This window comes from Pseudopodoces humilis, chromosome 10 (genome assembly GCF_049639895.1).
Source record: "Pseudopodoces humilis isolate 2021_Gansu_Grassland_sample_001 chromosome 10, ASM4963989v1, whole genome shotgun sequence".
Classification (NCBI taxonomy): domain Eukaryota; kingdom Metazoa; phylum Chordata; class Aves; order Passeriformes; family Paridae; genus Pseudopodoces; species Pseudopodoces humilis.
The window spans coordinates 15,674,202-15,696,632 of NC_142209.1; the positions used below are offsets into that span (position 1 = coordinate 15,674,202).

The 22,431-nt window shown below is 37.3% G+C and overlaps 1 protein-coding gene across 1 annotated transcript in view; it reads left to right on the forward strand.

The window, feature by feature from the left end:
* The first annotated feature begins 13,772 nt into the window (after nt 1-13,772).
* Nucleotides 13,773-22,431, forward strand: part of HFM1 (helicase for meiosis 1) — a 32,477-nt gene continuing 23,818 nt past the window's right edge. The window contains exons 1-5 of the mRNA XM_088060752.1: nt 13,773-13,843; nt 14,233-14,354; nt 18,571-18,618; nt 20,253-20,323; nt 20,812-20,944. Coding sequence (XP_087916878.1) covers nt 13,773-13,843; nt 14,233-14,354; nt 18,571-18,618; nt 20,253-20,323; nt 20,812-20,944 — 445 coding nt within the window. The remainder of the gene's footprint in view (nt 13,844-14,232; nt 14,355-18,570; nt 18,619-20,252; nt 20,324-20,811; nt 20,945-22,431) is intronic.

Sequence of the window (22,431 nt, forward strand, 5' to 3'; positions counted from 1 at the left end):
AGAGCAGCAGTGGGACTGGCTGGGGTTTCCCTGTGCCTGCCACACTTTCATCCCAGAGCTGCCGGCACAGGAGCAGAGAGCCATGGCTCCTACGAGAAGTGTTCCATAGCTGCATGCAGAAGAAGGTGGAAATACACACAGGAAAAACTGCTGTGCCCAGCTGGCAGCATCCCTGGCAGAGCTGTGCTGGCATCCCTGTGGGCTCAGGGAAGCACCTGGGAGCCTCCAGCAGATGGTAACTCTGGGGCCCTCATGCCAAGGCACTAAAGAGAACTTTTATACTGACAGTAATGCATATATCACTTAAGGCATCTAGCTTAAAATATTAAAAAGGAGAACAGAACTATGGTAAGGAGAGTTCTTTTAGAAAATTGCCTGTGGACTGTATTTTAATGTTCTGAAGCTGTTTCCTCAAGCTATTTTACACAATACCCAGTTTTCTTGAGTTTCAGAAATACTAATGATTCAAAGGGGGCAGAATCACTGAAAGCTCCTGAACTCATCTTAGACTCTCCTCCACTGCCTTGAAGTCCTATTTTCAGCAAGTGTTTCAGAACAATAGAGCATTGCAAAGGGGAAAAAAACTCTCAGTGGTGTTAACTGATACTTTCTTTGAAATAAATTAGTTTTAAACCAGAGAAATTGCACGTATAGGAAGGATTTTTTTTTTTTTCCCTGAGAACTGGTAGATTCCTAAGATAAGTGCTTGGTTTAATGCAACAATTATAGTAATGAAATGCAGCATTGTCTTTTGTTTTTGGTATCAGAAGGTTTTTTCCTCTTTTTTCCAATATTCTGTAGATATTTCTTGATGTTTCTTATGTTCAAAATAGAAATTACTCAAAACGCTGTAAATATGAATAGAAACCTGGTAAGTAGCAAGCCCCAGTCCCCTATTTAATGTGAGAATAATGCTTTTTTAATCCTTTCCAAACATATGGCAAACAGTTCCTCGTATAATGTCAAAATATAACCTAGAAATACCATTTTGTGCAAATTTCAGTTTTATAGGACTTAAGATACATGCTGCATACTGTCTAGCGATATAAATCACCATGGGAAAGATGGCTTGTTTTTATGACAGTAGTTAATAGCATTACTGAGATTTTTCACTTTTAAAGTAAAAGTAGGAAAAAATTGGATAATGCAAAAATATAACTGAAATTTTAAAATTTCCTCACCTAAAAGAATCTCATTTTAATGGCTTTTTCTACAAGACTGTTCTGAATGAATTAGAAATTACTGAAGTACTTACTGTTGAAGGGAAGTCATGATCTGCTGAATTTTCACCACCATAAGAATATTCCACTTGAAGATACCCAACTTGGCCCAAAGTTTTTATGGAAGTCTCAAAACAATAGGATATTTTAAAACAGAAGTAGTCTTAAGTATTAGGATTTTACCAGGATGAAAACTCTATTTTTCAACCCACCTTAGGTGGAAATGTGCTGTTTTAATTCCTGTGTCATTTTAATTTCACTAGCTCTTGCTTACATGTCCTGTCAGCAATGAAAAGTGGTCTTGGTCTAGAGAACAGACTTCACTCTATCCTACTCCACCATATTGTTTGAAATAGTCTTCAGCAGAAAAAAGCCAATTTTAACAAATTAAAGCACAAACTCCTCAAACTTCATCTTGAATCTGTACCAAATTGTCCAAATATAAAGACAAAGCCAAACAAACTGCCTAACATTAGTATCACATATGGTAAAATCTTACACTGTGATTATGATGCTAGTGGGCTTCCCAGAAATCAACAAAGGAATCACTAGTTATAACCATTGAAAATAAAGCTATGCTTTACTACTAGAAAAGTGGGGTGGCAGTAACAGTAATCAGTCTGAGTCCTTGAAATTCCTCATTTTTCAGTGACACATTGTAGAACTGTTTAATTGGCAGGAAAGGAATAATGGTTAAAATGCTTATTTCAGGCTGAATGATCAGCAGTGGTAGTTTCAAAGAGGAAATTGTGCTGTTGTCTTGTTCCCTAAGATAATGACTGTAGATTAGTTTATGCTCTTACAACGATATGCAGTAGTACATGTGTGTGCTTGTCTTTCTGGGCTTCCCTTGTATGGGGGTCTCTCTCAATTTAGTGCTAGAGACATGTTTCATGCCCTCAAGTGTCAGATAAAAAGGACCAGGTGACATCCAAGCTGTGTTTTCAACCTTTGAAATACACACAGTGCATACCCATGAGCTAATGACAAAGCAGAAAGACTGTGAAAGATAAAAGTCTTTGGGAAACAGATGACAAGAAGCAGTAGTAAGGACCTTGATTAAAAACTTGGAACGTATTTGGGGAAATAAGAATTTACTATCAAAACATGAAATACGTGTAAGTAAATGTAACCAGATCTTTCTTTGGGTGCTAACCTGGGCAGGTGCTACAGAAACTGGGACTTCAGGGTTCAGATGCCCAGCCAGAGCCCCAGCCACTCTTGGAGCCCTTTCCTATGCTTTTTTGTTTGTTTGTGTGGTTGGTTTTTGGTTTTGGTTTTTTCTTTTTTTGGGATGGAGGGCAGTGTAAGTAAACTTCCTCTGCTTTTCTGATGTCTCCTGTTTTATTGCAGAGTTGTTACTGTGGTGACAGACCTCAGCTCCATCAGGATAACTGCCTTGTGTCTCTGCTCTCCTCTGGCTTCTGGAAAGCAGTGGTTGGAGCTGCTTTGCAGAGCTCTCAGCTCTGACTGGCAGCATGATAAATATGTGCTCTAAAACTTCATGATTGCTGGGCTTAGTCCTAACATTTTAGTGCATCTCTCTTGCTTACACTCCAATTTTTAATTACTATTATTTTTAACAAATACTGTTTTAGTTATTGCTGAAGTTCTGTAGATCTATATTCTGTACCTTGTACAGAGGTGATAAAGATTCTTCCCCATACCTAGAGTAGCTATGAGGAACACCTTGGCACTGTGATTTCTTTTTTTTGTGATTGTTTTGTGATTTTTTTTTTTGTTAAGAGGAGATTTACCCTAACACTTTGTTTTCCTTGGTACTCCTGCTGTTACTTCTATTGCCCAAGGAAATGTTTCTACCTCAAATCCCTCTGCTTCCACAGTCTATGCACAGACTGTGAATGTAGGTCATAGGTCACACTTTGGAGAAAACAGAAGGGTGGAGGGAAAAGGAAAAGTTACGGGTCTCAAAAAGGGGATGATTTAGTGAACTTTAATGGCTTTTTACATGAAGTAGCTCAGGTTGGGGTTTCTTACAGCCTCCTTGGTCTGCCAGAACCATTCTAGCTCTGTCGAGGTAATGCTAGAAGAAAGAGCCAAAACAAGGAGACAGGAGATGGATTTATTTTTGTATATGTATTAATTAAAATACTGTCTGAATATAATGAGAATTTTATCTGTCAGCAACTTCTCAACAAACAAAATAAGACATTTCATGAAAAAAACTCTTTTCACATTGGGTGTTTTTCAGTCCGCCTATGAAGACCTAATGTTAAAGTAATTTGCCTAGATGCTGCAAATATAGCTTATTTAACAGAGAAGCATGACACTTAAGTACAAAGAAGTAATGAATGGCCACTGAATACTTGAAATTCACACTTTGTAACATTTAGCAATGCTGCAGCAATAGTTTAGGTTAGGCTGATATTTTTTGTAAGTTGCTATGACTTGCAGAAACATTCTGTTAAGGCATGAGTTTTTAATCTTTAGTTTCATTCTAAATTAAAGAGTTTTAAGACCTTTATAAAATCCACTCCTGCAATTCAAAGTTATTAGCATGTGAACAATTTTTCACTTTTAAATAGTGATTTAACTATTTGGCTGTTGTTGCAAATGTGATCCAAACATCACTGATGTCGGTAGAAATACTTTGCTTACTTATAATGGGTATTTGGTTCCCAAATATAGTGGGTTTCATTTAATTGCATGAATTAAATATTTAGACAAGAGCACAGATTACTGTATTCTCTTCTAGCCTAGGGGAATGCAGTGATTTGGTTGGGGAAGGTCTCACAAGTAGGCGATTTTCCTGAGTCAAACAGTGCTATTAGCACATATGTGCTCTTTCTACATAAGGTTTAATTGTTCCATACAAGTTTAAAAGGTTTTACCCTCAAAGAGCTGGTTCAGGCTTGGATCACAAAACCCAATAATGGAGTACCTGGAGCTTTCACTCATGAGATGAGAGATGTGGACTGAAATCACAGAAAGGGAAGGGATCTTGAGTGGATACTATAATGCTGAAGGGAGAACCCTACCATACTTTATAATGATGGGCTAGACTCAATAAATTCCCAAGTCCTCTTTAGAAATACATAGGAAGCCAGGGCTTTCAATTTTCTACACAGTGTTTCAGTAGAAAACACACATACCACCTTCCAGAAGAAGACTCACAAAACTGTCAGATTGTTATGACACCCTGAATTCTTCTGTAGACAAAGTCCAGTGAACATTCCATCTTTTCTTTATGTATTTAAATGTATATGTCGTCTTCTGAACATCTTAACCCAAAATTTACCGATAAGTCTGTATAGTCTGAATTAATACAGGAAAGGACTGATTAGTGAATAGCTGGACTAAATATGCAAATTACAAAGTTTTCTTTGAGGCTTCTATGAGAAGATGTGTTAAAAACTTTATCAATGTCAATGTGTCAGCCTGCATTTCTCTGTGAAATCTTGAAACTGCTCTTTCATCTATGTTGTAAACACATCAACAAGTATGTAGAATGTCTTGACTTTGAAATGCTGTCACCTACTTTCTGTATCGATGTCAGTAGTCAGCTTGTTATAAAAGTGTTTCATATCTAACTCTGTTTCTTTTGGTAGTTGTCGACATACTGCATTTTTCAGCTGTGCTCCTTGCTGCCTCTTCCATTTTTATCAAAAATTCTGTGTGACAGAAGTTTTTTTCTTTCTTTGCAACATGTTGATATCTCAGGTTCTCCACTGTCACCAAAGCAGTTGTGCTACTTTGAGGATAAGTTGAGTCTGTGTAAACCATCTTCAGTGTTTTGTGCCAAAGTGCAGTGGGATTTTGTACTCAAATGCTTTTGTGATGATGAGAAGTCCCCAAGCTTCAGTCATTGTCTTTACTTCTCAGTTTGGAAGTTTCCCAGAATGTGTTCTATTTAGTACTGTGCCTACTCCTAAGATGCTTGGCAGTTTCGAGTCCACAGTCGCTTGGAACAAACCCATCTGGTGATGGACAATTTCTTAAATGTGAGGGTACTCAGACATTCTATTCTGCTGTTTCTCATGTAATTTTTAGTTTTGTTTTGGGGTTTGTTTTCAGAACATATCAGCAACCGGTACAATTGCCTCAAGTGCCCCAACTGGAATCTGAACATCTGTATTTAGTTACTGCATTCCAAAACATAAGACACTCGCTACTTTAAAGTTTTGAATTATACTGTTTCAGTTGATTTTCAGTCCCCAAAATACAATACTGCTGGAGTTTACAGCGGTACAAATTTGGCTGAGTCGGGAAAAAAAGATGCCATTCAAATGCCTTTGAGACTTGTGCAATGGAATTGCATAGATTTGTACATGAAGAGCAGTGAACCCATGGACTGTGATGAAGTACTCAATACATAGCTTAACCATAGAATCCTTTAGGTTGGAAAAGACTTTTAATATCAAGTCCAACCATTAACTCAGCACTGCCAAATCCACCACCAAACCATGTACCTAAGAACCATTTTGCAGACATTTTAAATCCCCCCAGAGATGGTCACTCCACCACTTTCCTGGGCAGCCTGTTCTAATGCCTGATAAATCTTCCCATGAAGAATATCCAGTCTACATCCTGTCTGGTGCAACTTGAGGCCATTTCTTGTTACCCTGATATTAGATACTTCTGTCATTCTTGTATGTTGCATCTTGCTGCATCTACAAGAATACAATTTCAAAGGCCAAGTCATGTTGAGTTCCTACATCAATGTGGTTCCAGTGCTGTAAAATACAATTTCCTGGTATCTGTTATCAGTCAGGAGGGTTGGCTTGTGTCCATTCCATCATCTGCAAGGATGCACAATACTTCTGTACTTGTACTTTCTGTTGTGTATTACTTGCACTGCAATAATATCCCAATGCTCTCCTCAGGACTAGACGGCAACTTGTTACCTGTGTAGAAGACGTGCAGTTTTGCACTTAAACTTTTTATGATGTATCAGTAAATATATTATATTAGCAACCATTGAATTAATAGATTTAAAATAATAAGCTTAAGGCAATGATCATAAAAGTTGAAACCAGGAGAAAATATAAGCTTTGAAGAATGTATGCTTTTTACCTTAATGCAAGGAGAATAACTTCATTTTTGAAGAAAGAACATTGCATGAACTTGTTTCCTCCTCTATCAGTATAGATCACATTCCTGATAACTAACATATCATAAAGAAACATTTTCTAGTTATGGTATGTTTCAAAACCAGGTTGACATGAACCAGAGATCAAACAAAATCTGTATACATGGACCTACTTTGAAAAAGCTAAGGATCTGTAGGGTGTTCAGATCATATAGTCTGCAGAAATTTAATTGGCATATTGTTGCTGTTTAACTTAAAATGCACAGCATAGCTACAGTATGGAAGATTATTAGAAATAACTGAGTAAGTAGGCTGTCTTTCTATTAAAGACAGTTTCAAATTAACAGAATTATCTTTGGAATACATATGTGTTTTAGCCCTGACTACATCAAGCCATTAATCATACTGGCTGGACCCCCCACTCTTTGCATGTGGATCACACTGCTGCTTTAAACACTTTGTGGTTGAGTTGTTTTATTCCACCTTAATCAGTATAAATTTAAAATCAGTATAAATTTTAAAATTAGGATGTGACCAGGGAAGGCAGAAAGTGAAGATGAAGTTTTCTAGAAGTCTTTGAATGAGTATTTCAAAGAGAACAGTATCCAAAATATTTGTGTCTTTTTTTTTTCCAAACAAAATGGAGTGGACACAAATCCAAGAAAATGATTCCCTTGAGGAGGAATCAAACACACAGTTGGTAAGTGACCATAGTGTCATGGTTTCCTCAAATCATTTTTTGCCAAAATAATAAACCATATTTGAAAAGATACAAGCTTTCTTGATGAATAAAAATGCTATGTATAAAACAAAATGTATTCTAAAAATTCATCATAGATCAGACCTGTATTTTCAAAACTCACAAATTTTCTTCTGTTCCTGGACTGTGGACAAGTATTTGTTTTTTTACAAATGAAAGAATTGTTCTAGGAAAATAAGCTATAGATTTCTTAGTACACTTATCTATTTAAAGGAAGAACTCTAAAAAAAAGTTACTTTTCAGGAGTTCTGAATTTTATTTTTTTTTTAGTTATAGAATTATAATTTCCAATCCAAATCAAGAAATCTTGCTGACAGGAAACATTTTCAAAGGGCATGAACCATCAGAGGATCTGGAATCCAGATGTTAGCTGTATAGCTGTAAACAGAATTGATTAATAATAATTTAAAACAAAAAACTAATAAAATAAGAGCATTTCTTGTACTTCTGTTGAGAACTGACTTCAACAAAATAGCTCTAGCTTAAAAACATCTATTCCATCCCTACCTTTAAAAAAGTACATTGTTGGAATTACGAGATGAAAATAGCCAGATCTTTTCCAAAACAGTGATTGCAGATATAACTTTCAGGCTTGTCATCTGTACAAAACAGACTCCACAGATACTTTTCAATGAGACATTTTTTATTTCATTTTTAAGGGAAGAAGCAATGACTTGGCTCCTAGGAGGTACATTCCAAAAGAGCAAATATCACTACAGCATTAATCTAATTTTCTTTCCTTCTGCGTATGTCTTATTTTATCAGCTGCACATCTGAGTCAGATACACAGGAACTGTAAAGTATCAGCTATGTGAACTATCAAGTCTATGCTCAATATGATATCTCCTTTGTCCATGTGCAAATTTGCTAATGTCTCTATAGGACATAAAATAAATGCTTGTACATGACAAGATTTGTTCAGGGTGGAGTTGTAGATGTGGAATGTGCTTCTTTTGTTAATTTGAAGCATGAGACTAATACTATACATGATGAAAATAATTCTTGGTTAGTCTATACCTGAGGTGTTCATCTCTTAAAAGTGTAAAAAAAAAAAAAAACCTAACTAAAAAAAGTGTATGGGTAAGAAATTGATAAAGGAAGCGAAGGTAAAAAAAGTACAGAAAGGAACACTTTCTCCACCTCACCATGGAAAAACAACAACAACAACAAAAAAATAAACACAAAAAAACAATAGTGCTAAAAATATTTTAGTTTAGCCGCATAAAAACGCAAGTTCAGGAGCTAAAGTTCCCGGAGCAGCATCTGTCGGGGGCAGGCTGCAGGCTGTGCCGTGGGGAGCAGTGCCTTGTTTCAGCGCTGGGACAGCCCCCGGGCGGACACGCAGGGCAGGATTGCCGCGGCCCGCCGGGAGCCGCGTTTAGCTCTCCTAAGACCCAGCCTTGCAAACGCTTATGCACGTGAGTAATTTCAGCTGCCACAAATCAACTTATTCACTTGGTTTAAGTTTTTTCAGGGTTGGTGCAACATCCGGCCCACGTTTGTAAATCCTAACCAACATGATAAAATGGAAACTCTCCTTCCTCACCTAGCTAGGTTACTTCATTTTTGCTGTATTTTTATTTGTATTTTATTTTACTGGAAAAGTTACAGGTGCATATTTTTTTAATTATTGAGTTTTTTTACAATTCCTTTAATAAATTAATGCATGCAAGCACTTCGAGCACTGATAAAAATCACACAATTCAGGGGTTGCCTGTGATTTCATGCCTTCTAACTGATTTTTACCATGAGGAAGGGTGCTTTTTAGAGACCGATGGTTTTGCCACGAAATTGTGGATAAAGCTCAACGAAGGAAACTGAGAGAAGTCACCAGCAATTGTGAGCTCTCTTACATCTTCCTACTTTTCTACACTTAATTTGTTTGTTGCTAATTTGTTTGGTTTGTATGTTCTGGAGAAAATTGAATGTTCTAACAGCTCTGTATTTAGCAAATATGAGAATTATTCTGTTATCATATGGATCACTGACCAGTGTCTGGTGTTCATGATTTTCTAGCTGTGTTGCTCCAGAACATGCAAGTTTATGACTTAGTATGTGATCACCATGAGCTGGAAAGACTCAAAACATATGGCAGATCAGCTGTTAGGCTCGGGGAAAATCAAAAATTAAACTGTCTCAGAGCAGCTGAGAGACTGCTTTGCTATATATTTTATGTGATTTGTGTGTGTGTTGAGGGAGATGTCACCTAGGGAAAGGAATTGAAGAAAAAAATAGCTTTAAAAAATGAACTGTTTGTATTATGGCTTTAAACATTAAAGTCTGGTCAGCTAAAAGCAGATGTTGTGAACTAAGATGGAAACTTGCCTGAGGCCAGAATCGAAGAAGGAATTCACTAATAGTAAGAAGGAAAAATGCTTTCTGGTTTCAGAATTTATTATACACAAAAAATGAATGCTTATTGCATGCTTATAAGCACAAACATTTCCCCACTTTTATTCAGATTACTGAATAAAAGTAATGGCTTCAGAATCTAATTTCAGACAATGGGTTCATTATCAATCCTGATTATATTCTAAGGTCTTTGTAAAATCTTTTGTTATTCCACGCTGGCCAAGATCCTGTCATGTTGGGAGTAGGAATGAAGTGCTTCTCACCTTTGGCTGTCTGCCCAGTAATTAGATTGGGAGGTGGGCTAAAGCATCTAAATACGTGGTATAAAATTTGGAATATTGTAATACAACACAATTCTGATGCAAGTCTTTTTAAAAGAATAAAAAAGAGAAGAATAAAGGAAAGACCTGAATATAGAGTGGACAGTAAAAATGAACGTAATATTTCTCGCATTGAATTCTTAATTGATCTGGGCTTGCACAACTTGAGTGAACACACATGTAAATATACACAATGTCTAAGAATTTGAAATGGAAGGTTAAAAATTAATCAATATTTTCAAGAAAGAAAAACAAAAAATTTATTAAATAAAAATTATTTATGTTAAAATCAATCAATATTTGAGAAAATATTCTCCTTTTCATCTATTTATGTATGAGGAAATACATATTTACAGTAGCTGCCTCTATAGTATTTGTTGAATGTCATGAAGCTTTGAACAACCTTAAATTTAGACTTTCTTAGACAGTTGTGCCATTTATTTAAAATTTGCTAGTTCAAAAGCTATGCTCTAATGGCAAGTCCAGAATTTTAAGTTGCAGTATTTCATGGGGGAGAGGGGAAAGCGACCTAATTCTGAATTTTACAAACACTTAGTTATATTGTTTCAATTCATATAATTTGAGGAATTTTATTGCACCACTTGAGCAGCAAGGAAGAAAAACTTATCATTTTCAAAAATACACTAAAAAGATCAATATTTTCGGTATCTTTATTTCTTCCTGCAGGAATAATTTTCCTTATGAAAATGAGGATGGCTCAGGAATCAGCTGCCTTTTCTAACTTACACCAGGGTCGAAGTGAGTAAGGACTTTTCAAGAGAGTAATTCCCAATAAATCTATGCTTGGACAAGCTCTAAATCCAGCACCAGTGGAGTGTCTCCACATTCCTCTCTGGCGGTTTTTACGGGGAATTTAGGCCCATCCTCTCCCACTGCAGGATTTCCGAGTAGGGGGTTTGTCAAGTGTTGCGCCTGGGCCACTCCTCAGAGGAAAGGCAGCGGGTGTGAGGCGGCCCCGCACCCTCCGTCAGGCGCTGGGGGGAGCCCCGAGCCCCTGAGGGAGCCCCGAGCCCCTGAGGGAGCCCCACGAGGCCCGGCGGGAGACCCGAGAGGCCCGGCGGGAGCCCCAAGCCCCTTGAGGGAGCCCCGGGCCCCTGAGGGAGCGCCGGGCGCGCACAGCGCGGGTCCGGCCCGGGCCGCCATCACCGCTTCCTGCCCGCCGCGCTGGGACGGCTCCTGCGCGCGGCTGCCCGCGGCCGCCATTTTGCGCGGCAGAAGCGGCGGGAGGCGCTGTTGGTGAGGCGGGAGCCGCAGGGTTCTTCCTCGGCGGAGGGAGCGGGAGCCTGGTTGTGAGGGGCTCAGGGCCTCGGAGGGACCGGGGAGCAGCACAGTGAGCTGGGAATGTGCTCTGCGCTTCCGGGACAGTTGCGGTTTGTTTGGGTCAGCACCCCTAAAGGCTGTGACCTTCACTTTGGGCCCCTGGAGAGAGCACTGTGATGAAATACGTGGACTGAGAAAAGGATTTGTTTTAGGAAGAAGGTAAAAAGTAAAGTGGCTTCAAAACTGAGCAAGTTCCATCGTGGCCTGCAGTGTTTGTAGTACGTATAGGTGTTTGTTAAAGCAGATGCATGAGAGAGGTCTTTGCTCTCAGGATTTGGCAAACGCCTCTCAGTAGATGTGAATCAGTGGTCTATGCTGCTCCTGCAAACACCTACTCCCTCATTCTGCCATCTGGAATATGCATCTTCCCTGTGGAATCCAACCGCATTAAGCGTGTGGAAAAGATGCTTTGTCTCCTGGCCATCTTGGAAACACTTTGGGCTCCTCCTCACCGCTCCCGCCCCCGCCTTTTTTTGCTTGCTTCTTTTCCTTTAAAAGTCTGAGAGACTTTCCACTGTTCCCCAGCTGGAGCGGGTGGGTAAATGCAGAGCTACAAAAAGGAGTGCATTTCTTTTATATTCCGAGTCTTGTAGAGTGCCCACGATATCTCCTTTTATTTTTATTTACATTAGCAAACAATTGGGATTAATAGAGCTGGTCAAAGAAAAAATGACAGGGCAGGGGCACGGGAGATCAAACATTGTGTATAACAAAGGCTGCTCAAGAATGGGAATCATAAATCCAGACCATTTAGATGGAAGTTGCATAATCATATATTGATGATTCCCCACCTGAGGTAGGAAAACAATTTCATACCAGAGTGCAGTATTTGCAGCTCCTTGAAGCTGATGGAGCAGTGGTTATTCACTTGGATAGGCACTAACACAGATTATTACAAATTCAATAACAACCTGATTAGTGTTCCTCACAGATACTTTCTGCTGCCACTACTGATACCAAGCCTGAGAGCTCCTGCTTTAGATTTACTGACACTAAAAGCATGGAGGCAAAATTAAACACCTTTGTTAGATTTATCAGTATGACTTCTAAATTTTAGATTTATTAATGTGAAGGGGAAAGTGGCAAAACCTGGCAGTGGGGGAGTGGCAGAAGTTGGCAGAAGTGGTACTGCATACTTACTGTGTGTAAAAGGGGCATTGACAGATTTCTTGTTTGAAGTTCTTCACTGTGTTCACAGATAGTTTTGATTACATGCTCTATATTCTGGTATTGTGAAATGTTTTCTTTTTGAAATTTGAAACCTCTCTCTGGAATATTTGAAGATTTACAGATTCTGTGAAAGAAAAATACTTCTAAAATTTTTGATCCACAGCTGACAGTTTATAGTAATTAAGTAAACCTGAAGCCTATTTGCAAAGCACTCATAAAGATCCTTTACGTATGTTACTAATGAGATGCTGGAGTACAAAAGAAGTGTCACCTTTGGTTTTGTCTGTAGATAAAGAAGAAAGCTTTGCTTTGTTATTCTACCTCCAGAGTTGGCCTTTATTGAACTTTATAAACTTCATTTGTGTTTTACAATTTGTTTTAGTGAGTCTAAGATTTTTGACTCATGAAATCATCTGCATAGTCTTTTAGTAAGATCTTGGCTTTTTTATGTTGTCCTCAAGCAAAATTAAGAATTGTAAAATTTCTTGAACAGAAACACATAAAGATGCATTTCTAATGCCTACAGATGGTGCTAAATGAAAAACATTGAAATTAGATGGGGTATTTTTAATACTGGTGTATACAATAAATGATTTAGAAATAATCTCTGGTCCTGATGTTTCAGAACAAACCTCTTAACAACTTTAAGGTGTTGGGCCCATACTCTAATTATCCGGCTAAGCAATTTGCATGTATGTTGAAAAAAGTCTCATTTGCTTGTAAATTGAAATAATTGTTGGGGTAACATCATAGTTTTATATTTTTAGATAACAGTATAATTTTGTTTTGGAAAAAATTGACAGACTGATTGTAACAAAACAATTGGAGAAAAAAGAATGCTGGCTGCAGTCGTTTAAAATAATCCTAAAATAGGCTGAGTTGGAAGGGACTCAAGGATCATCGAGTCCAGCTCCTGGCCCTGCACAGGGCAGCCCGAGAGTCACACCCTGTGCCTGAGAGCATTGTCCAAGCACTTCTTGATCTCTGCCAGGCTGGTGCTGTGACCTGTGCCCAACCACCCTCTGGGGGAAGAACCTTTTTCTAATGTCCATCCTAAACCTCCCCTGACACAATTTCAGGCCATTCTCTTGGGTCCTGTCAACTGGTCTACACAGAGAAGAGGTCAGTGCCTGCCCCTCCTCTTCCCCTCATGAGGACGTTGTAGAATGTGTGCCCTCAGTCTCGTCTTCTTTAGGCTGAATCTTAGCATTATTCTTAGAATTTAAATACTGTAATGTAAACTTTATCTGAATCTTCACTCCTACCCGCTTTTTCTTCCCAGGTATGTCATGGTAATAAAGGCTGCTTCAAGTGCTGCCCTACAGGTCTTTTTTTAGCAGCAGTAATAGGAAACATATTTTATCAAGAGAGAGCTTCTCTGTTTGAAGAAGGATTAAGAATGCAGTCAGGAGTTCTAAAAGAAAACAATATAGAAATTAAATATTGTCACAACAGATAAACTTTGTATTGCTTTAGACAGGTTCAAGTCTAGTAATTTCAGTTTTATGTTTTCTTGTGCTGCCCTTTGCGAACTAAGAGACTTCACATTTGATCTAAAAATGTTCAACTCTGCAGACATGGTCTTTTCACTGGATAGTTTATTTTATGAAAAACCAGATATGAGACAAAGGTAAACCTTTATTATTAGATATATATATATATATATAATTGTTTTTTTAAATGAATCATTTTACAGCAGTGTTTTTTCTTATGAATCACTTTTTTGTGATTTACTGATAGAAATGTGGGGCTAGAAATTTTTAGGTTCGTGACCCATATTTTGAAATGATTCTCCAAGCACATTCAGCGATGCAGGTGTATCTTAGGGCTATAAGAAATAAGGATTAGTAGAGGTTTTGCCTCTGCAATTTTATGTTATTAGAAGTCACATGAATTGAAGAACAGTAATATGTTTTAGCGGGAGAAACAATAGGTTATTTATGGCTAGTGATTTTGAGCTAGTTGTTGTGGAGGGTGCTTAAAAAATGCTTTTACCTCACATTTCTATGTTAAAAATAGGTGTCTGGAAAATGAAGAGCATAAGGCTTGGTTTATTGCACCTGCTCCAGCTATTGCTGAAATTCCAGCTGTGGAGGAGTTACAGAAGGAACTGGAAAAAAACTCAGACAGCACTCATATGGGTAAAGTATCATAGAATAGAATCATAGAATCATTGTATTTGCAAAAGACATTTAAGATGATCAAGTCCACCCATAAACCTTACACTGCAAAGTCCAACTAAACCATAGTATTTGACATTGATATTAAATTACTCAGCACATAATGTGACAGATCATTCCTCTTTTGCTGTGAAATACGAAATATTCTAGGTATTCAAGTAGAGACCAAGAATGTATTTGAGTTGAGAATGATGGTGTTAGGTGTGCCAGGAGCATGGCAGTCCTCTTGAGGCATATACATGCCACAAGTTTACTGTGCAGAAGTTGGCAAGGTAAGAAGTATAATCAAAATTTCAGTTACTGCACTTTGTTTCACAAAGCATTGTAACACAGTGGGAAGTGGCTGTAAGAGTATAATGTTACCACATGGATCTCATGGCCAGTCTCCCGCCCAAGGAATAGGGAGTTCATATGAAACTCACTTTTTTCTTCCCTATGGGGGCATTAACCAAATTGCTCAGGCAGATAAATTTGAATCTGGTCATTAATTGCTGCCAAGTAGACATTCAGGATTATCTTAAGGACATTTATTTTAAAGAATTTCATTGCTTCATGTCTGTCAACTAGATTTGTGCATTTCTTAGCTGCTGTGCTGATTTATGATATTCTCAATTTAGGAATTATACTAAAACAGAAGGTGGGGTTTTTCTGCTCTATGCAAGAATAACTCCATTAAGAGCTACTTATTCAAATAAGCTTTTTTGATATTTGTAGGATTAGAGCTGTGGGGTTTGTGTCACAAGCAGGGCATTGTAATTTTGAGTTTCCAGATAGAGAACATTGAAATTAAGATAGCAAAATAGAGCTGTTTTGTTATCTTGTTGCATTTAGTTGCTTATTTCTGTTCCTGCCTTTGCCTTCCTGTTGCAAACAGCGATGCTTCTTGATCTGGTCAGCCAGATCAGGACACTGATTCTACTGAGAATTAACCCTACAAAATGTGATAATTAACTGAGAGGGTTATGAGACCAGCCTGTCACCAACATCAGTTCCAGTTCTGACTGTTGAGATGCAATGTTTATCTCAACTCTTTGTAGTAGGAACTTCAAGCTTGGTCACTGTGTAATTTTTTCTAAAGACCATCTTTATTCTGGAACAGGGTGAAGAGTTCTGTCATCAAACTGTTTTGTTGTTCTGAAGAATAGTTTTCATCCTTTACTTTGCATAGGAAGGAAAGAAGGGGACCTTACTTTTATAACTTTTTAATTGACAATGCATGCATTACATTCATTAGCATAAGTCATAAAATACACACTGAGGTTCTTGAATTAAGGTAGAAATATCAGTTTGTACAATAGATGTGAATTTGGCTGATTCTGTGTGAAAGATACTTGATTAAATGACTATGAATAAGAATTTGAATATTAATGAAATAATAATTTACAGTTTTTGTAGGAGAGAGAAAGCATGAGTTTATACAACAGTGTAAGAGTAACACAAAGGAAGTAGAAGATAAATCATCAGCACCTGTTCATTTTGGCATAGCCCCTCAAAAAGAAGTCCTACAATTAAGTCTAGGAGAAAGAGATAAAATTAGTTTTCAGCATGAAAATCTGAAAGTGGTTTCATCTTTCCTCTCTTTCGATGAAAATAAATCTAAAAGAGTAATAGATTTTTCTCAGCAACCAGAAAATAAAGCATTAAGTGAAAACAGTGATGATGAGAGTGTCCATTCAACATTAAGAAAAAGGTATGTGTCTCCTCAATTCAGATAATTTATCACTGTTATTATTTTAGATAAATCTGTTGGACACAAAGTTTGGGATCCTTCAATTGAAGGTACTTTAGCAGGCTCCAGATGCTAATTCTTTCAGTATAAGGAAAAAAAATGTTTCTTTTTGGCAATATTTTAGTACTTTAATTAAATGTGTCCTGAGCCCAGCTTAATTCATGAGAAAAGTAAGCATCAGGTTTGTTGCTTAAATTTTAAAGAAATTTTTAGATTATGAAGCTCTTGGAAAATACTGCTTTGAATTCTTTATCTGCATGGTGATAAGGAAGAAGGCTGAGATGATTTGCTTTGCCTAGCAGAGGTCAGCCAGTCAGGAATACCTTGAGCAGTTCTCAGTGTGATTTCAATGCTGCCTGGGAGGAGAGGTTTTATCGATAAACTGCTCTTCTGTGTCCAGCTCCTCCCGTTCCTCAGAACCTGGATGTCTCTATTGGTTTTAATGGTGCAAAAATTGAGAGTTAATCTGCTGTTAGGAGTCAGAGCTCATCTGGACGGGCAATTTACTCTTTCATGTTCTTCCTGGAAGGGAAATAAAGTTAAAATGTATCTTTATAGGAGTCTTCAGGTCAGATTACAAAAAGTTAGATACAATTTTATTATTTATATATCTTACTAGTTTCACTGCTAATACCAATGTATATCTAATATTTTTCAAATATTAGCTAAACTGTAACATTACAACAAGCTAATGAAAATTCTGCATCTTTTGCAGCTTATTTAGAAAGTCTGGCAATGTGCATAAAAATACAGCATTTAAAGCCAGTTCTTTTGATGTGAAAGAAATTGGTACTTACTTAAATACAAGTGAAAACATGAAAGAAGTGACAGAAGAAGGTTTTTTGAGAAAAAATCATCATGCTCCAATAACTGAAGACTCAGATTTTACTTTGCATAGGGTAAATAATGCGGCAATTGTGTCTGAAAATGGAATTAAAATTCAATCATTTTCTAATGCTTCAGAGATTCTGGATATGACAGGTAATTATTTTTACTCTGTTTAAAGAAAAATAGTCCATTGTCTGAATTTGGTACATAATAATAAAGGGTATCCAAGATCTGAGGTAGAGTGAAGAACATTTTCCCATCAGCTCAGGGTGAGATAATTGGCTAAAATTGATAGACTGTATTGCAGTCCTATGGAACTTAATTGCATTGTTGTTTAATATGAATTGGCTAAACAATTTATGAAGAAGATTCACATTTTCAGAAGTGCTAAGTTGTGTAAACCTATTTGAAAATGTCACTTCACATCCCCTCAGCAATTTGAAAAGAAAGAGCCTTGTCCTTTCATGTGGTAAAGAGTTTCATCTTCATTTGAAACCAGAAATTGAAAATTAAATGTTTATTTGTGTTGTGGTTCATATTTATAACTTTGTAGAAATATATTTTAAGTAGGAGAACCCTAGAAAATGGAGGGAAATGGTGAGATTTTGATGAAATGATAAAATAATTGGTTTAGAAATTATTTTTGGCTTTTAATAATTTTTAACTAAGTGCAGTTTATTTTCTAGATTTTCAACTTTTTGGAACATGACACATCTGGAATGTACCTTGTGTGCCTAAATACTGCAGAAATATGGAGTAGAAAATAAGTTCCAGCAGAAAAATGTAGGGCAGAGTGGTGGCTTAGGATGGGATTTGGAAACAGTCAGGAATGAAAAGCGTGATTCCTGTCTGACTGCCTTTTGAGCAGTGGTGATTCGATTTGTGGGTGAAGGGACAGCAGTGGCTATCATTTACTTTGCCTTCAGCAAGAGTTTTCATAGAATCAGAATGGTTAAGAAACATCATCTTCCACAACATTCTGGGACCCTTGGTAGGGCACTAGCAGTGGATCAACAATTGCTTGGTGTAAAAATGGTTGGCCGGGCTCTGAGTGGGGAATGGCACTGCCCACGTGCCAGCTGCAATGGGAGTACTGCAGGGGTCTGCCCTGCAGGAGGGACCTTACAGCAATCTCATGAAATTCAGCAGGAACCAACCCACAGTCCTACCCCAGGGAAAGAGAAGAACCCCTGGGGTTTCCCTGGGATGGTTTGACTGGGGAAAAGTGGAAAACTGCCCGGGGTCTGGCGAACAGCTTGCTGGACTTGAGTGGGCAGTGTGTCCCAGCAGTAACAAAGGGCAGCAGCATGCTGGGCTTTGTTAACAAAGCCAGGAAGTTGAGAGAAGTGATTGTCCATTTCTTGGCTCTCTTGAGACCACACCTAGATACTGCGTTAAGTTTTGAGACATCCTTCAAAGGGAGTGAATTCATCAAAGGGCCAACATGATGGTCTTTTCAAATGATGAGGTAGTGCCTTCCCTGTCCTTTTATCGCATGAACCTTGTTACAGTGTTGAAGCTCCTGACAGAACTCACGGCTTGGGGTCAGGAAGATATTTGTCATGGTTATTGGTTGAAAATGAAACTGATTTTATAAATTTACTATTTTTACTTCTTTAGGAACTACAGGAAGAAAACTGGAAATTTTGAGGGCTGTTACAGAAATACGTATCCTTGTATTTGCTGTATCTGATTTTCCTAATTTTATTACAGTGCTGTTGCATTTGCAAAATTATAATGTTTAATTTGTAGCCATAGGAATTAATGCATTGCATTGTAATAGTTTCAATTTGCTGCATAATGCAGGGAATCAACTGTTCAATAGGTGTTTATCCTTTTGACTTCCAAACCTAGCATGAAAATAAGACAATTTGTAGATCATTCATTGCTAAGAAAGTTCATTCTTATTTCAAATGTTCAAATTTTACCCTCAAAACTTTATTTTTAAAATGTAAAATTTTAATTTGCATAATATATATTTCAGCCATTTTCTGTGCAGACATACACATACACATATATTCCCATACACTTTAAATAAAGGAAAAATGAACTATTATTTAGGCTTATTAGGAGAACTGAATCTCACTTTCTCTCACATTTTCTTAAAAGAAAATTAACTTCACGTATTACTTCTTGGTGTGCCCTTATGTTGTAGTATGCCCATATTGTATTTTCATTCTTTAAGCAGATTTTACCATAATTTTCTTTCTTCTTGGCCCTGCCTTGAACATGTAATATAATTGAGCATTCATCTATATCTGTCAAACTTTTGATTTTTTTTACACACTCTTCAGTATCTTGTTTCTAATTACCTGTCAAGTGGTAGGTTAAATATCAGAAAATGTCTAAATCTAGGCACCTTAAATTCATGTAAATAACTTTAAAAAGTAATAATTTTCAAAATGAATGAGGATTACATAATTGTGAATATAACAATTACAGATCATTAATGCTTTGCAGTTTGAGAACAGATCACTAATGTAGAACATGGATTTTAAATAAGTATTTTATTTGAAAATTCTTTTTTTCTTTAGTCTAATGCTACTTGCTTACCTTTACCTATTTTTAATGTTTAACTGGTTTTAGTTCTTGCTTTTCTCCTGTATCTTTTCCTCTGTAGACATTAAATGTAACATGGATCTGAGGCCTTAGCATTTCTTTGTTCCTGCTGGTGTCATACCTGACTCTGTGCTCATCCTCTGCCTGATGAAATGGCCACAGTCAGGCTGCTTGTGTGGCTGCTCTGCAAGTCCAGCCAAGGATCAGCTCTCTCATCTGGAGCTGTAACCTAACAGTGCTCTCTTTTCATCTTCTGCGTGTTTTAGATAAGAATGTTGTCTGAAGAACACGCATTGTTGGCAATTGCTACTGTTATGTCTGGGCATACAGTATTATGGTAATTAATTTGTGTTGTAATTACAAATGCTATGTGACCACTGACACCTTGGGCTAACAGCAGTGTTCTTCTTGTACTTTTATCTGACTTGTCCATTGCAGGTTCACATTCCATAATTGTCTGCCATTCCATGAAGCCTGTGTTAGGGAGGAGGTTCCTGATTATTGATAATCCTGAGACTTCTCAAATAGGTTGTGTTTTTTTCACTGTTAGGGAATATATGGCACACCAAGAATATAAAGCTACTGAATCATTTAATAGGTACTTTGGGATAACTTTTTACAAGCCTGTGAAACAGTGTGGTGTGTTTTCAGTTTGCATTTAGTTTGCGAAAACAAGATACATTTACATTCCTACAATTTTAGAATTTAAGCTCTAGTGTTTTAAATTCCTTAATACTCTCAAGCAACCCAATTTAGGAGTATTTTTAAGGAGTTCCCATATTTTAACTATGCACAATCAAAAGCTTTGGATGATGTAAGTATGGAATATAAACTGCAACTGCAAGTAGTACTTTGTAGATAAATTTAAGTGATACTTTGATATTCAGAACATAAATGGGTTAGAAAACTCTAATGTATCTAGAACCTCTTCCTGGAATAGTTCATCAGGGTTGTGCTTAGCTGGGAGAAGAGACCAGAAGAACTTTAAAAACTGTTTTTCTCAGTTTAAAATATTTTTGTGTGAAGATGAGAATTATATTTCTGTTTATGTATACAGATTAGTAATATATTTGCATGGAGGAAGGGTGGGTGGATGAGTGGATGAGTGAGTGAGTGACGTGGGTTAGTGACACTGTGGGGGAGGAAAGAGGGAAGAATCAATCTTGTCAGAAGGAGCCTGGCATGGACATCCCTGGCTTCTAAGATGATGGAAGATAAAATGTGTGGGAAGAAAGCACAGTTATGCAAACCTTTTATTTGTCATTATTGAAAACTTAACAGTACTTGGCCATTCTTTCTTAGCTTTTATATACAGACAGGAACTTTGTGATTTGTGCTCCGACTGGCTCTGGAAAGACTGTAATGTTCGAGCTAGCTATTACCAGATTACTCATGGAAGCCCCACTGCCTTGGTTAAATATTAAAGTTGTTTACAGTAAGTATTATACAGCTTTAAGCATTTTGGTGACAGAGCAGAAAATGTCATTCTGCAAATGCAGAGATCTGGAGTGAGTCCAGGAATAATATTGAGATTAAATACATTAAGAAATTGCAGTCTACTTAATTCTTTTAAAAGTTGGTTTAATGTTTATTTGTGGTACCTTTGTAACTATTATTAGTATTTAACAGCATTGTGTAATTGCATTATTCAGCATTGCCTATACAAATAAAAATTAAAAAGTCCTGTAGCAGTTTGTCCTCCAAGATGGCAAGATGTACACAAAAAGGTAAGGAAGGAAAGCAGAGGAAACTAAAACAAATTCTTAGTGCATGGTTTCTGGCTGACACTGTCTTTTTTGCGGCTGGCTATTGCTCTAAGATGAGGATCAAATTTTCCAGCATTCACTTACCTGGCAAAGTTTCCTGCTGTGTTCTGTATACTACCTCAGAGGCACCAGAACTGTCGTCTTCATGGGTTTAACTGATCTGTGTAGAAATATGAAAATACTTGAAGATAGTCATACCAATTATACTTTTTTTTCTTTTGTTTCTGGAGAACTGAGTTCACATCATGTAAATTTGATTAAATTGGTGATTTTGTCCCAGTTTTAATCTGTTAAACTGATACATTTGTCAGTCTTTCTATTAAATGTTTCATCCTTATATTTCCAAAAACTTAATTTTTTGTTTTTAATTCCATTTTGTTCAACTTTTTACAATAAAGCTAGTGTTGCTTTAGAGTTTACTGTGTACTGTAAACTGATCTTAGAAGTCATGTGCTACAGGTTCTTTATCAGCTGAACCAGGTTGAGTGTATGGTAGTAGTTTCCACTTGCCTTGGTAGAACTGATACAACTTGGTTCGTTGGAACTGTCAGTAAGGAAGCAGTTACCTGCTAGTGGAGTTACGTCTGCTGACCTTTCCAGATTCTACAATGATGGAGAAGGAGACTTGTCAGTTCTCTGCATGTTGGAACAGAGGTGGTAATCAGACTATGTCCTGCTGGTGTGAGCACTGGTGCCTGGTTCATCAATGGCCCCATGTATTTGAATTAGCTTGCAGTAGTTCTGTAGAGTTGTTTGCCAGTAGCTTTACATTGAAGGGCTGGTGACTGTAGTTCCAGGAGCAACCACTTGTTTCTCACATTCTTGCATTACTAAACATGATTAGCTATGTGATTTTGTGAATTACTTGCCGTTAGCTTAATCAGTTTTCTGGAGCTAATTTTTTCTCTGATACTCTTATGAGATTTTACACCTCTTTCTGAAGCAAAGACTGGTTCTTTACATCTCTTTGTTTTAGGGATAATTTGTGAGCTAATATGCAGAAATCATTCATGTTCCAGTGGCTCTAAATAAACTAGAATGTCATCACTGCAAGATCTGTTATACTAGGGCTGTTTTCAGCTCATGCGTAGGTTGCCTCTTTCACTTAAATCACTGCATTTTCCATATAGATTAATGATCCAGTATAGCCTTACAT